Here is a 14,473-nt window from a genome sequence, read left to right on the forward strand (position 1 = left end):
GCAGGGACATAAAGAAGCTGAAAGCCAGGCACCCAGGAGGCTTCCATTTGTGCAACTCAGCAAACTTCCAGCTAGGGAGGGACCCAAAGGCAGATTTGGGGTATAGTTTAGGGAGGGTCTCACGATATACTGTATCTCAGGAATCAGAGAGCATTGAGAAGGACTCTACCGAGGAGTCGAAAAATGAATTGAAGAGGCCATCAGGAAATGTCTTAGCAAGGATCTCAGAGAAGAAACAAGTAGAAAGTGACCTAGAAGTCCATATGGACAAGAAGTGGTGGCAGATCAATAAGGGTACAAACCCTATGAAAGTGCAGCATTCTTGGGTTTCTGTCAGCCATGCCTTGTCCAAGTCGGACACTCAGATGGAAACCAGAAAGCTGGTATGCTTGGATGGTCAGAAATATTGCGTGAACACCTCCCAAGAGCTTCTCTTCCTCAATCTGGTCACACAAAAGGTGCTGGAAGCACATAGGAAAAAGCTTTGGGTGAAGCACAGGTGGAGTCTACTCCTTAAAGTTCTCAAGACCATAAAACTGTTTGAGTCGAGAAAGGCCCAAGCCTCACCTCCTCAACAGTGTGCCTTTCCCACAGCAGTCACCCATGAAATAGCCGAGGTTGGCAAGCCTCTGGGAGAAAACCCCCAGGTGAGTCAGGAAGAGAAGGTGGTACCAACAAATTTAGCCTCCACCTTGAAGAGTCGTCTCCCTGCTCCATCCCCTGCATCTGAGGAAATCCAGAGCATCCCAAGTCAGGCCCCTCCTGGTGATGACCACAAGCTCTCAGAGGCCCCTCTGACTGGAGAGGAGGGCAGGCAGTCTCCTCAGCCCCTCACCCCCAGTATCGTGAGCAGACCCATACAGAGTGAGACTGTCCTGGAGACCCAGAGAGGCAGCCTGGAGCCCACCTCAAGTCAAGTCATGGGAGAGAATGGGCCAAGGGAGGAGAGTGGGAGTAATAATACCCCAGGAGCCCCCAGCCCTGGTGAATCAGTATTGGAGATGGATCTAGAATCCCAATCTCCAAAGGTCATAGAGAGCAGCGAGGGGTCCCCTGCTCTTCAACCCCAGCATAGCGACATCTTGAGAGCCAGTGAGCAGGCAGACTCCCCACTCTTAAATGTGAATTTCAGTGGTTTAGGGTCTCCAGGGATCCGTCAAAATTTCACACCCTCTAGAATGTCTGCTGCCCAGGTTCTAGAACTACCAAGCCCTAAATTGCAAGTCATTAGTAAACCTGAGATCAAAATGAAAGCTGAGCCAGAGATTGAGCCTCGAGATGGCCGCACTGATGTGCCCCTTGCTGCAGGCATCTTGGCTTCTCAAGTGCCCCAGCGCCGTCCCCGGAGCACAACCAGTGGGAACAGGCCAGTTCTCCAAGTGCTAGATGGCTGCATGGCAGTTGGAAAGAGCAGCCTGGTGCAGCAGGAGTCCAAAATCTTGAAGCCCCAGGCCCCATTGAAAAGCCAGAACAAGACTTTTACCCCTGCTACCAGGAGAGAGGACTGTAGGAGGCCCAAACGAGAAGAACATGAAGGGTTTGCAAGATTGGGGAGTTCCCCAACCAGAAAGATGGGCCCACTTGGCCAGGGGAGGGGAATAGCAAACACCCCAAGCAAGAACCTCCAGTTCCTGCCAGAGAAGGGAGAGTCTCCACCCGAGAGGCCCCAGGGAAAAAAGACGAGTCGCTTTCTTCAGTGGGTTTTCTCCAGTAAAGACAAAGGGCAGAAAGAATCTCTGCAAAAGGTCAAGCCCACAGCAGCCTCTGCCCTTGGCCGGGAAGCAGTCAAAATCAAACCAATTTGTATGAACAAAGAGGCTGCTGATGCTGAAGCTCAGGAGCTCATGTCAGCTGTTGGCCAGATGCTAGAGGAGAAAATAGCACTTCAGGCCTCAGAGTTAAGTAAGCAGAAGCAGAAGGTCCAGGTTCCGGTTGGGAGGGGCCCCTCCTGTCACGGAGCTTCCTCTCACGTGGAACAAAGAAGAGTGATGAGTGATACAACCTGCCATCGCCGTGACACCCCTGAGAGTTGCCCTATCATAGAAAATTGGATCAGAGACAAGGACGGAAATATCTGGAAAATTGTGGGTATCAAGATGAGCAATTGTGCATTCCACCCCATGGAGCCCACGTCCCCAGTCAGCTCCTACCACCATTTGCCATGGATGACAGGGAACTCGGGCCGCCATCCCCACTGCCCACGGCACTGTCAGTGGAGAAATGGCTTCTCTGGTCAACCGGAAAATGCTTCTCCAGGCCATCTCAGTGGGAAAACTTCTGTCCAAGGAAGCATGCAGTCCAAGTAGAGAAAAACCTGTGTTGTTTTTTTCTTTCCTCATGCTAACCCATGTTCTATGGTTTTGGCTTCTCCCAAACCAAGATGTTTATTATTCCCCAAATATATATGTTTTTCTCTCCTAAGAAGGTGGTGGCTTCTGTCTGTCACGCTGGGGTGTAGGGGTCAGCATGCTGAGTCACTGCTTTGGTTTCTAGAAGTGAAGGAGGCATGGTGGGAGGTTAACAATGTTACTACACATTCACCCTCACCCCAGTTTCCTTTGTCTTGTCATTACGAAACACACACACACACACACACACACACACACTCACAACACCACACACAAAAGTAATTCAGGGCTTTTCAAGATGAGAAAAACTTAAGAGGACCTGACTACAGGATCCAGCTCAAACTGTCTTTCTCCAGCTCTCTCTACATTGAACTTATTGCAACTGTAGAGAGGATGGGGTTTTAGAGGCATCACAGATACGACCAGAAATTCCCCATTCAGGATGTGTCAGAGACAAGTAGCTTCCCACATATCCCAAAGGAGACAGGGAGCATTTAGAGGAGAGGGCAATGAGCCCTGAGTTTAGAGGTGAGAAAAATCTTGTCCTAGGATCCCTTGGTGGGAAACAGATGTCACCTGCCCAGGGAGCCCCGAGCCTGCCCTATGATCACAGGTCATCATTTAAACATGGAAGCGAGGTATTTGACAGCTAGGAGGAGAGGGGCAAATAGAAACTGCTGGCTCAGAATGGAGCCAGGCTCCAGATCCAAGCCAGAGAGCACAGGCTTTGAAAGGAGAAGGCGTTCAGGGAGAAGACACCAGCACAGCTCATCCTAATGTGAGGTGCTAATCCATGGGGAGAGAGGTAGTGATGACAACATAAAGGACACTGCTCCCTTATTCCCTTAGGGTTTACATGGAACTGTCCTGAGAAGCTGTGTCAGTGTGTGTGTCCACATACCTTTGTGTGGGTCTGTGTGTACCTGTGTGTGTTTTAACAGATAGTCACTGGACAATCTGAAGAATCCACGTGTCTGCCTGCCAGTCACACCACTCAAGGGAAGCCAACTCCGGAGCTCAGGTCCTTACTCCAGAATTTTCTCCAACATTTGTAGATCAGAAGACCACCCTTTATTACCCTCATGCAGACCCCTAGAAGGCAAACTTAAGGTCAGGAACTGAAAACATTCAGAAGAAACCCCCCATGAGGAGTTAATCCCTACGTTTTCCCGTCTCCATTTTAATTCCCTTCAGTGACTTCAAAGGGTCAACTATGACAGCTTCATCTTCTTGCTGAGGGGGAGAATAGAGAGACAGAGGAGCTGAAAAAAGTGGAAACTGCAGCACTCACCCCCCCACCCCCAATGCAGTATGGGCAGCACCCATCAAAGGGGTGTATTTATAAGTTCCAGACACCAGTGGGGTGGGATGCGCAGCAGCTGGGAGTGTGGGGAGAAGCACGTGGCAGTGAGAAACGTCTATGCAGCACAACACCCAGGATGTGTGACAGACAAAGCACCCTCTCTTTCCCAATAGTTTGGTCCTGCTGGGGAAAAGAGAGGCTGACACTTGTAATGCAACAATGTAAATGCTGCTACCACATGGGGTTGCTGTTAAAACCAGTAAGCCATCCTCTGTAAGCCAGTTACAGCTTAGATAAAATTACTGTATTATAGTGAGGGTGTAACAGGTGTTCGGCTTTAGCTCAGGTGGGAGGGCCAGGTGAGCAGGGCTAGAAAGAGGGAAAAGAAGCCTTGCTCCACCCCCGCCATGTGATGGGTGCTGTGGAAGGGGCTGCTTCCCTGATGTCATCTACATAGTCTCAACACCCTGAAGCGGTGAATATTGTCATCCTCCTTTTGCAAATGCAAAAGCTGAGGCTCAGGGAAATGCAATAACCTTCCCAGGGTCACACACCTGTAGGCGACAAAGCCAGGCTACAAAGGGATTTACGCCCACCTCTCAGGACAGACCATTTCCTGTAGTTCAATTACCTCGATGTAAGATTTTTTTGAAAATGCCTTCAAATTGTTTCACATCTAATTACTGGCCTAGAATAGTTGATATAATGGGATCACAGAGCCCTACTGACTGACTATTGGCTGACCCCACAAGTTACCGCCTGATCAGCTTCCCCTCTCAGCGCTATCATAAGGTGATAACGCAGCTCAGTCCATTTGCCACACGGGTCAGAGAGCAAGTTAAAGGACCACCTAGAAAGGATGACTTCCATACCTCTTCACGGCAATGGCCAGGTTTTCAATTTCCGGGCTCTGAAGTTTGATCTCACAGATACAGTTCGTTATAACGTGTTCATGTGGCTGAATGAGTCTCAACTCCACGAGGTTGATGTTTTCATACAGGGTACTAACTTGCTCTTTTCTGCCAAAAATAAAAATAAAAATTATTAGTAACCAATAAAATAGCATAAAAAGGCAAACCTGAAGAGCATTTTTAAAGAAAGAGACACATAAGTAAAGAACCAAGGTGGGAAAGAGCAGCAGGAGTAGAATGACCTAGAATGAAGAGAAAGCAGTCAGAGATACTGTTGCGTTATTCTTGATGCCAGAAGACAGAGACCTATAAAAGCCCTGGAAAAGAAAAGGGAGGGATTGACAGGGAAACATGTTTCTTTGGTCACAGCTGTTCTGTTTTGTTTTGTTTTGTTTGTTTAAATAGAAATGTAAATAAAGTTACAGAAAAAAAATTAGTTAACATGAAGCCATTTACTTATTTCCATGTTCCTCTAATCCTTCATAAGATGCGTTTTAGCCTTTATAGTCATAAGAGTGGATATACCTATTCTTTTTTTATAATAAATTTTATTTTGAAATAAGTTCAATCTTACAGGAACAGTTGTAAAAACAGTACAAACCCCATACATAGAACTCCATCATACCCCGACCCCGATACCCCGATCCATCACCTTTAAGATCCTGTCACACCACTGTCTCTTTCTTTCCCTCCCTCTCTCCCTCCCTCCCTCCCTAACATCCATCATCTATTGCTCTGTCCTCTGAACATATGAGAGCAAGCTGCACAGATCTCTGAACAAACAATATAATTCACATATACCTTTCCCATGGACAAGAACATTATTTTACGCAATCTCATTAAACGCAGCTAAGAAGTTCAAGAAATTCAACATTGATATAAAGCTTACATTCTATATTTCCTTTTTTTTTTTCCTTGTGTCCCATCTGTGTCCCTTTGAGCCTTCTCTCCTCCGACCTCAGATCCCATCCAGGATCATCCTTGGCATTTAATTGTCATCTACTTAGACTGTCTTAGTTTTTTTTTTCAATTGTGGAAAGATATATATAGCCTAAATCTTCCTATTCCACCTCTCCCTAGCATTCCATTAGTGGGATTAATCACATTTAGAATGTTGCAATGCTATCACCTTCTGACCATCCATTTCTAGAAGTTTCCCTTCACCCCAAAATAAAACCCCTACTCTCATTTCTTAACTCTCCATTGCCCCTTCCCCCACTTCTTGGAACCCCTACTCTACTTTTCATCTCTTTGGTCATATTCTCTGATACTTTCTTTGTGTTTACCATGGGGCTTAAATTTAACCTCTTAAATCTATAACAATCTTGTTTTTCTTTGATACCAACTTAACTTTAATAGGACACATAAACTGTGTTTCTATACTCCTCCATTCCCCCACCTTTGTGTAGTTCTTGTCAAGAATTACATATTTTACATTGAGTCCAAAACCACCGATTTATCATTACAGTTTATGTATTTTAGATCCTGTAGGAAGTAAACAGTGGAGTTATAAATCAACAATACAGTAGTATGGGTCTTTATATATTTACCATGTGATCTTTACTGGAAATCTTTATTTCTTCATGTGGTTTCAGTCAATTGTTTAGTGTCCCTTCCTTTCAGCCTGCTTAGGACTCATCTACTGGTGATGAAGTCCCTCAGCTTCTGATTATCCAGGAATGTTTTCATCTCCCCCTCATTTTTATCCTTCAGGTGTTCGTGAATTCTCCAAGTCTCTGATGGTTACTGACTTCTATTTGTATTCCACTGTGGTCAGAGAATGTGCTTTGAACAAATTCATTTTTTTTTTATTTTTTATTTTATTGAGGCTTGTTTTTATGTCCCCGCATACAGTCCATTCCGGAGAAAGATCCATGATCACTAGTGAAGAACATGTGTCCCAGTGACCTGGGATGTAATATTCTACATATGCCTGTTAAAAGTCTCTATACCTCTCTCTCATCTCTTTGTTTCTCTGTCGGTAGGGCTTGCTTTAGTATGTGAAGTAGGGCAGGTCTTTTATTAGCAAACTCTCTCAGCATTTGCTTTCACCGTGTGTGCACTTCACCACCAGCACCACTGCCCCACCATAGCCAAAGCTTCTCTGGAGTGACGGCAACTTACTGTCCTCTGAGTGAAATATAGTTGTGGATTTTTTTCTCCATTAGTAGAAAAAAATAATCAATCAAAGAAAGACAGGTGATAGTGTTACTGAAAACACAGAAATACCATACAAGTGCTAAACAGAGAAGTTGACAGATCTAAAAGGCCCTCAGCATGGGTGTCTTGAATCAGGCTTCCTCTATCAGAAAACTGTAGTGCAGAGTACACCCAACTCACTCACTTCACACAAGCACAGCACAAACTCAGCACAGAAATCATTCATTTCAGCATCCCCTAATCTGTACTGATAACTGAAGCTTCAGAAAAGTATCCAATGATCCAGCAAATTGTTCACTGATCTAGTCTGTTCTGGCTGTCCCCAGAAGAGTGCCCAGTTCCAACTGGCTGTTTATTTCTCTGAAGCTTCAGGCATCAGTACAGATTAGGGGATGCTGAAATGAATGACATCTAGGCTGAGTCTGCGCTGTGCTTGTGTGAAGTGAGTGAGTTGGGTGTACTGTGCACTACAGTTTTCTGATGGAGGAAGCCTGATTAAAGATGTCCATGCTAAGTGCCTTTCAGATCTATCAACTTCTCCATTTAGTAATTGTATGGTATTTCTGTGTTTTCATTATTAATAAAACTGTTGTGTACATCAGCATTCTGACCATTATTTCTTGGGTTTAACACCAGTCTTTTTTCATGAGTTCAGAAAATGAACTTCTGTAAAAGAGAACATAGTTCATCCGTTTGACTGGAATTAGGAGTTGTTCCAGAGCCCAATGCCCTCTGACTAGGCTGCTGTCCAAACACAGCAGGCTGGTTACCACTTGACGCCACACCAAAAGTAGGTGGTGGTGCAGGCTGGGAAGCAGTTGTGAATAATGCCGTGAGATAAGGCTGGCTGGCACCATGGCTTTGTCCAAATGTTGGGGTCTGGTTAGCACCAAATACTGGACCGGCAGATGGTGTTGAAGGTCCAGTGCCAAATACAAAGTACGGTCCTCCAGAGCTAGATGAGGTTGTAGCTTGAGAACTGAAACCAGAGATTGAAGTACTATGACTCATGGCTCCTGGACCTAAGACAATTGGGGTGACATCTGTACCAGTGCTATTTTGCTGAGAAAATAGCAAAGACTGAGCTGTGCTGGGTCCAGCAAAGTTACTGTTGCATGCTGCACATTTGGCAGAATCTGCTCTATTCTGTACTAGGCATACTTCACAGTCCCAGGTTCCCTCGGGATTCTTCACCTTCTCCAATCCTAGACTGTTTCCAGAATAAAGACCAACAGGTACAGTGCTGCTACTTGAAGCAGGGACTGAGCTCTCTGTTTTCTTGGACATACAGGACATGCATTTATTGTCTTCTGCATTATTAGAAACACTGCATATTGGACACTCCCAAGATCCTATTGGTATTATGAACTCATCTCCAATTCCTAAGGTACCAGTGGTCACAGTGCAGCTAGAAGTTGAAGCAGTCATAGTTATGTCACTTTCTGAAACCACTGGCAGTAGAAGGAACTGGTTGACACCAATTCCAAGTTTGATTGTTTCACAAGCTATACATTTTATTGCTTCAGGTTTATTTTGCACTAAACATGTATCACACTCTCAAGTTCCTACTTGCGATTTAAGTTTGTCCCCAAAGCCTGCCCCTGATGCAGAAATGGTTGGTTTGCCACTTTTTCTTGGTGTTCCAATTGCTGTTTGTTCAGTGGTATCTCTTGGTGGCAACTTGGTGGCTTGACAGGCTATGCACTTATCATCGGTGACTTTGTTTGGGAGTAGACATGTACCACAGTGCCATGATGATCTAGCTTTTAAATTTTCCCCAAGTCCAGTTTCACTAGAGGAAAACCTACATATGGCTTGTCCTGTAAAAACTCCCAGGCTTGTTGTGGTAGGCTGAGCAGCAAAAGCATCTACCTTTGGTGATATGAAACCAGGGGTTTTCAGAACATCAAGGACTCTTCCTCCTTTCTGGGTTTTTGCAGGTCTAGGAGGGCCCTCATCTTCATCTAGCTTCCTCTTACGGCTTGTACTAGTCGCTACAGTGATAGCTTGAGCTGAAGTACTTATCATAGGTTCCGAAGTACTACTGGTGTCTGGAAGTTCTGTTTTTGCAATAGGCATACTAAATGTAAATTCAATAGATGATACAGGTAGTAAAACTGCCTCAGTAGATTTTACAATGGGAGAAGAAAATCTAAACACGGGGCTGCCAGTGCTGCTCAGAGAAATCATTTGTACCTTATCTGTTACTGATTGTGAAGGACTGATGGGAGCCGGAGAGGAAGTTGTCATCAAAGGACAATGAAAAGTGAATGCAGGCAGTAAAGAACTGGTGATTGGTAGAGAGATTTTTGATGATACTGGAGCTTCCACTTCCTCCTCCACTGGTGGTTCAGATGTCAGGAAGTGTGTTCTCTCCTGTCTAACTTTGCCACCTCTACTACCTATTCCAGAAGATAATCCATTGGGTGCAGGAAGACGCAAATTTTCATCTGGAAAGCCACTTTCTTGTTCTCTATTTTGTCCTGGTGTCACATTGTTTTCATGAGTACTGTGCTTTTTAACTATTCTTTGATTAGCCTTCCTCAATTCATGAGATGGGGTCAGAGATGGTTTAAAATAAACACTTTGATTTGTTGCTCTGGAAACTAGCTTTGGGGACATGAGTTTTTGAACAGGATACTGAGAATCCACCTTATCTCTTTTGGCCCCAAAATCTGTGTTGTCTATCCAACTCCTATCAAGAGGAGAATACACAGGAAAAGAAAGAACATCTGCTAGAGGTCCTGATAGCTTCTCTAAAGATTGTAATATTCACCGAGCTGCTGAACTAGTCACACCATAGGACTCTGCATTGAGTTGCTTAGCTTTCATCTGTCTTCTTACTGGTGCCTGATGAGGGGTCCTTGCTAGTTTAGAATGTCTTACAGCAGCTGCTGCCCTACCATATGTTGTTTTTCCATGACTTGTTTGAAAGATCAAAGATTTCTCAAATGAAGGAGAAAGTGTCCCAAATGCAGACAAGCTGAAAGCTGGTTTTTTGGACCTGGTGGCAGTGTGCTGTGGGAGTGAATGAGACCACTCAGCCTCTGGGGACCACAGAGCTGGCACTGAAGTCTTCTTTGAAGCAGCTGTAGCTTTATCGGAACCTCTCACTGAAAAATCACAATGATGGCTAGTTGACGTGTTATCATCAGCATGCTGAGAGGTAGAGTCTATAATTTCCTTCACAAGGGAAAATCCACGACTGCCAATTGGAAATGCTGATGATGTGGACAGATGACAATTCAATGCAGGGGATTCCAACACGGAGAAATTCGAGTGGCTCCAATGAAGAGAGGGCCTGTTTAATTCACCTGCATAATTAGAAGCAGGGCTGGTTGTTGAGGCATCTTCTGTATTACCGACTGTTGACTCACTAGTGATCCTCCCATCATTAATATTAGAGTTCTCCTCACCGGCACACACTATCTGGTCATCTTCCCTATTTTCTTGTGAACTTGGAGTCTCCTTTGGGTCTGTTGTGCGGCTGCATACATCTTCATTCTTGTTGAAATATCTCTGTAGCCATGCTGGCACGTTATTCTGAAGATATTCTGTAACCCTGCTAAGAATGCCCAGCTGGCGCTGTCGCCCCTGTGAGTAAGACTTCAGGGGACTGGGGTGGCAACACCGCGTCCGGATCTTTCTGCTGCCCCCTATGCGTGGGGATCCAGAGGCCATGGCAGAGGCTGCCCTGCTTCCAGCTCCGGTGCAGGTAAGAAGGGTGGGAGAGGCAGAGGCAAAGGCTGCAGAGCCCCACCCCAGCCCCGCCCGATGTCCACCCGCACTGCCCAAGCTGGGGGGCACAGGTACAACAGGGACCGTGAGGTTAGGAAGAAGAGTGGAGCGACAGTGCTCGCTAGGGGAGTGGGCAACAATGCCAGCAACTGAAAGCCAAGAGGTGGCTGAAGTACTGCAGCCTCCTGCGGATTCCACCTCTGTGTATACCGCAGTCTCCGTGGAGATCTCTCCCAGAAGACAGGGAGCAGCTCCCAGCATTATTGAGGCCCAACTCAAACGATGGCCTTGAGGATTCTTCTTCTGAAGCCTTGGCCAGTGCTGAGATGGTTAATGCCACCAGCGATGCCAGCTAACCCACCCTCTCTGCGCACAGCGCCCACAGTGCTACTGCCATCGACTGTGCACACTCCGTAACATGACATGCATGTAGTTGTACTTATCGTGAGTAAGCCGGAGGTGATGCACATACAAGTCGCCAACACTCAGGGAGAAAAAAAACTCACCTACATGAAACAACTCCGTGACCCCTCCCCACCACACTGAACCAGGCTCTGGGATCCACTTCCAAAACCCTGCATGCCAGCCTTCTCTGCCCTCACCTGGAGCCCCGGCCATGGGAGGAGATATGCACCAGTAACTGTCCCAAGTTCGTTCCATCCAGCTTTAGTGAATCTAAACCCCTTTTACAAAAACATGTGCCTAGAATACACCTGCACACTGAGTATGAACCTTTTACTTTCGCCCAAAACATACCAGCAAAACCATGCTATAAATCACAAGAACAGGCACAGCCCCTTCCATATCTGGAAAACAGACACACACAACTTACACATACTCCAGCCACTTCTTCCTATCTAAGGGGAAATGCTACACACACTCAAATTCCTACACGCACACCTAGAACCATACAAAACATCCACACATTATGCCCATTTACCACCATGCACGGCCAAAATACTTCTCTGATGTACACACAGAAAACCTCCACACAAACACAATCCCTGTCACACTTTCAAGTAAAGAGTTATCTCATCCACCACTCTACCGTGAACCTGCACACAATCACCTGGTTCTCGAGTGCACACAAACTAGTATACACTACATAGACACAAAGAAACATCTCCAGTCTGCCAGAGATGAGGACAGAGGAAATCTCTGCCAAGGCCCAATTCACACACCTACAAATTACCACAAACCCAGATACTCCAAGGTAATCGTATCACATGCTTCCATTACATACAAATAAAATTGTCCCACATCACTGGAAACCCACAACCTAAACTTCCATCAGATACACAAATACTTGGCTCCCAGAATGCATGCTAACGACTTCCTACTACAAAATGCAAACACATAGTCCTAGAAAATGTGCAAACTCCCATGCACCATAAATACATACATCAACAAAATTCAAATTCAACTTCCGCCTGCCTCGAATATACTCAAATACACAACACACAAAAGTAGACAAATATAATCACCAATACACATCTGGTCCCACATCACATACCTGTGTGCATAAAGAGCCACACAAAGCAAGTGCCACAGAATCCTACAATCTGAACATATAGGACACCCTACCAACCCACTAAAACTCATACAGCTACCCTTCAATACCAATATATGTAGACGCACATCTGAAAATCAATACAAGAAACTTACATGGCCATTCAATGTGCCCTGAGTGTTCTCAGTTACCCAGAGTTGCACGAGTCACTTTTTTTTTTATCTTCATTTTATTGAGATATATTCACATACCATGCAGTCATACAAAACAAATCGTACTTTCGATTGTTCACAGTACCATTACATAGTGGTACATTCATCACCTAAATCAATCCCTGACACCTTCATTAGCACACACACAAAAATAACAAGAATAATAATTAGAGTGAAAAAGAGCAATTGAAGTAAAAAAGAACACTGGGTACCTTTGTCTGTTTGTTTCCTTCCCCTATTTTTCTACTCATCCATCCATAAACTAGACAAAGTGGAGTGTGGTCCTTATGGCTTTCCCAATCCCCTTGTCACCCCTCATAAGCTACATTTTTATACAACTGTCTTCGAGATTCATGGGTTCTGGGTTGTAGTTTGATAGTTTCAGGTATCCACCACCAGCTACCCCAATTCTTTAGAACCTAAAAAGGGTTGTCTAAAGTGTGCGTAAGAGTGCCCACCAGAGTGACCTCTCAGCTCCTTTTGGAATCTCTCTGCTACTGAAGCTTATTTCATTTCCTTTCACATCCCCCTTTTGGTCAAGAAGATGTTCTCCGTCCCACGATGCCAGGTCTACATTCCTTCCCTGGGAGTCATACTCCACGTTGCCAGGGAGATTCACTCCCCTGGGTGTCTGATCCCACGTAGGGGGGAGGGCAGTGAATTCACCTTTCAAGTTGGCTTAGCCAGAGAGAGAGGGCCACATCTGAGCAACAAAGAGGCACTGCACGAGTCACTTTTATAAATTTTATAGTCATAGATACCTCTCATTGATTCTCTTTCCCTAGAGAACCCTAACTAATACACCACTAAATGTCATACAGCTACCCTTCAATACCAATATATGTAGACGCACATCTGAAAATCAATACAAGAAACACACATGGCCATTCAAAGTGCCTTAAGAACATGCGAATGAGCCCCCACCAACACATTTCCAAACATTCACAATGCAGGAATCCCACACCCAAACTAATACATGCAGCCACATTGCCTAACAAGATCTGGATGCACACGCATTATCACTTGTAATGCCTCCGTGACCCAAACACAATTCCCCAACATTCAGGGGCAAAAACCCACAGGTATGTGAAACCGCCACATCATCCACCACCCCCCACCCTGAACCCAGGCTCTGTGACCCACTCCCGAGGCCTCCACCTCTGGGCTCAGTGGAACCCCGCTGGACTGCCCGCCCTTCCAGTCACCAGCTGCTGCTCCCACCCTACCGTCTCCCTGCCCTCTCCAGGCCTTTCTGTGTCCACACCTGGCAGTCTTTCCCCACCTTGGGATCTGCCTTCCTTCTGTCTGGCCTCGTGCTGGCTCACATTCCTTCCCCACATCTCCCAGCAATCCTGGGGTGTCCACCTGCTTCTACCACCTAAGCCTGCTGCCCTGGGTGGGAGGGTGCTCTTGTCTGTCCATCCATCCCTCAGGGCAGGTCAGTGTCAGGAGGATGGGGCAGCACTGGGATGTCTGACTCAGGCTGCATCACACTTTGGGCCAGCCCATGCCAGGTGCCACTTGCCAGCACCTCCTGTGACATTTCTCATGGGTAGGAAAGTGAGCCCTTGGACATTCCCTCCTCCAGGCTCTGGCACTTTCTTTCCCACCTGGCCACCCTGTTCTCCGCCCCACCATCCTGCAAGAGATACTTTCCCACCTGTTTTTCAGTCCGTGATCTGCAAGCTCCATTGAGAATTTCAGCTCCTTGGACTCAATGAGGCAGCAGCTGCTTCCCAGATTTGTGAGAACCTGGATGGGGTGAGGAAGGAGAGGAGGGTTAGCTCAGGGGGGCCCTGCCAGCTGCACAGCCCCAGTGAGCAGCCAACCCCCAGCCCAGGGGCATCCCCAGTGTCCAGGAACTTCCAGGGGCCTCTGCCAGCAGCAGCCTGCCCAACTGCCAACCATCCCTCACGGACCCTGGGAGGGTCCAACACAGGAGGTGCCTGTGGCCTGCTGTGCCCAGCAGCCACCCATGGGGAGAACTGGAGCTTGGAACACCCCTATGGCCTTCAAAGCAGGGACTATCATCATGCCTTCTGCAGAGGAGGGGCCCAAGTCCCAGGGGACAGCCTGGACCATTGTCACCATGGGATTCGACCCCATGGTCACACCTTGAACCTGTCTGCCCAGCTGCTCAGTCCCATACTCCTGACCACTGATGGGCGTGGGCACCCCCCAGGCTGTGCCAGCTCCCCCTCCTGGGCTCTCACTTCCTCTGCCAGAGCCTGGCTTCAGGCTTCTCATTCTGGGGGGCTGCTGATGAATTTAACTGAAACCGGGTCAGCAGA

At 46.6% G+C, this 14,473-nt stretch overlaps 2 protein-coding genes across 4 annotated transcripts in view; both read right to left on the reverse strand.

Annotated features, from left to right (window-relative positions):
* The window catches only part of LOC119505148 (ras and EF-hand domain-containing protein-like), an 87,119-nt gene that overhangs the window by 20,982 nt on the left and 51,664 nt on the right, over positions 1–14,473 (reverse strand). For 2 of the 3 annotated variants that reach the window (XM_037797810.1, XM_037797812.1), the window contains exons 9-10: positions 13,843–13,934; positions 4,524–4,670 (exon numbers count right to left, since the gene is read on the reverse strand). In XM_037797810.1, the coding sequence (XP_037653738.1) occupies positions 4,524–4,670; positions 13,843–13,934 (239 nt within the window). Of the gene's footprint in view, positions 1–3,461; positions 3,582–4,523; positions 4,671–13,842; positions 13,935–14,473 lie in introns of those variants that run through there. The other variant, XM_037797813.1, reaches the window with a different exon arrangement.
* LOC119505149 (nuclear pore complex protein Nup153-like) lies at positions 8,296–11,000 on the reverse strand. Its single transcript, XM_037797814.1, has one exon. It carries the CDS (start codon positions 10,719–10,721, stop codon positions 9,495–9,497), a length of 1,227 nt encoding a protein of 408 aa, XP_037653742.1. The 5' UTR covers positions 10,722–11,000; the 3' UTR covers positions 8,296–9,494.

The sequence above is a fragment of the Choloepus didactylus genome, chromosome 10 (assembly GCF_015220235.1).
Source record: "Choloepus didactylus isolate mChoDid1 chromosome 10, mChoDid1.pri, whole genome shotgun sequence".
NCBI classification, from domain to species: domain Eukaryota; kingdom Metazoa; phylum Chordata; class Mammalia; order Pilosa; family Megalonychidae; genus Choloepus; species Choloepus didactylus.

What these genes read in the sequence shown, in the direction of transcription:
- LOC119505149 (XM_037797814.1), bottom strand. Translation starts at nt 10,721, where the DNA reads ATGCTGGGAGCTGCTCCCTGTCTTCTGGGAGAGATCTCCACGGAGACT.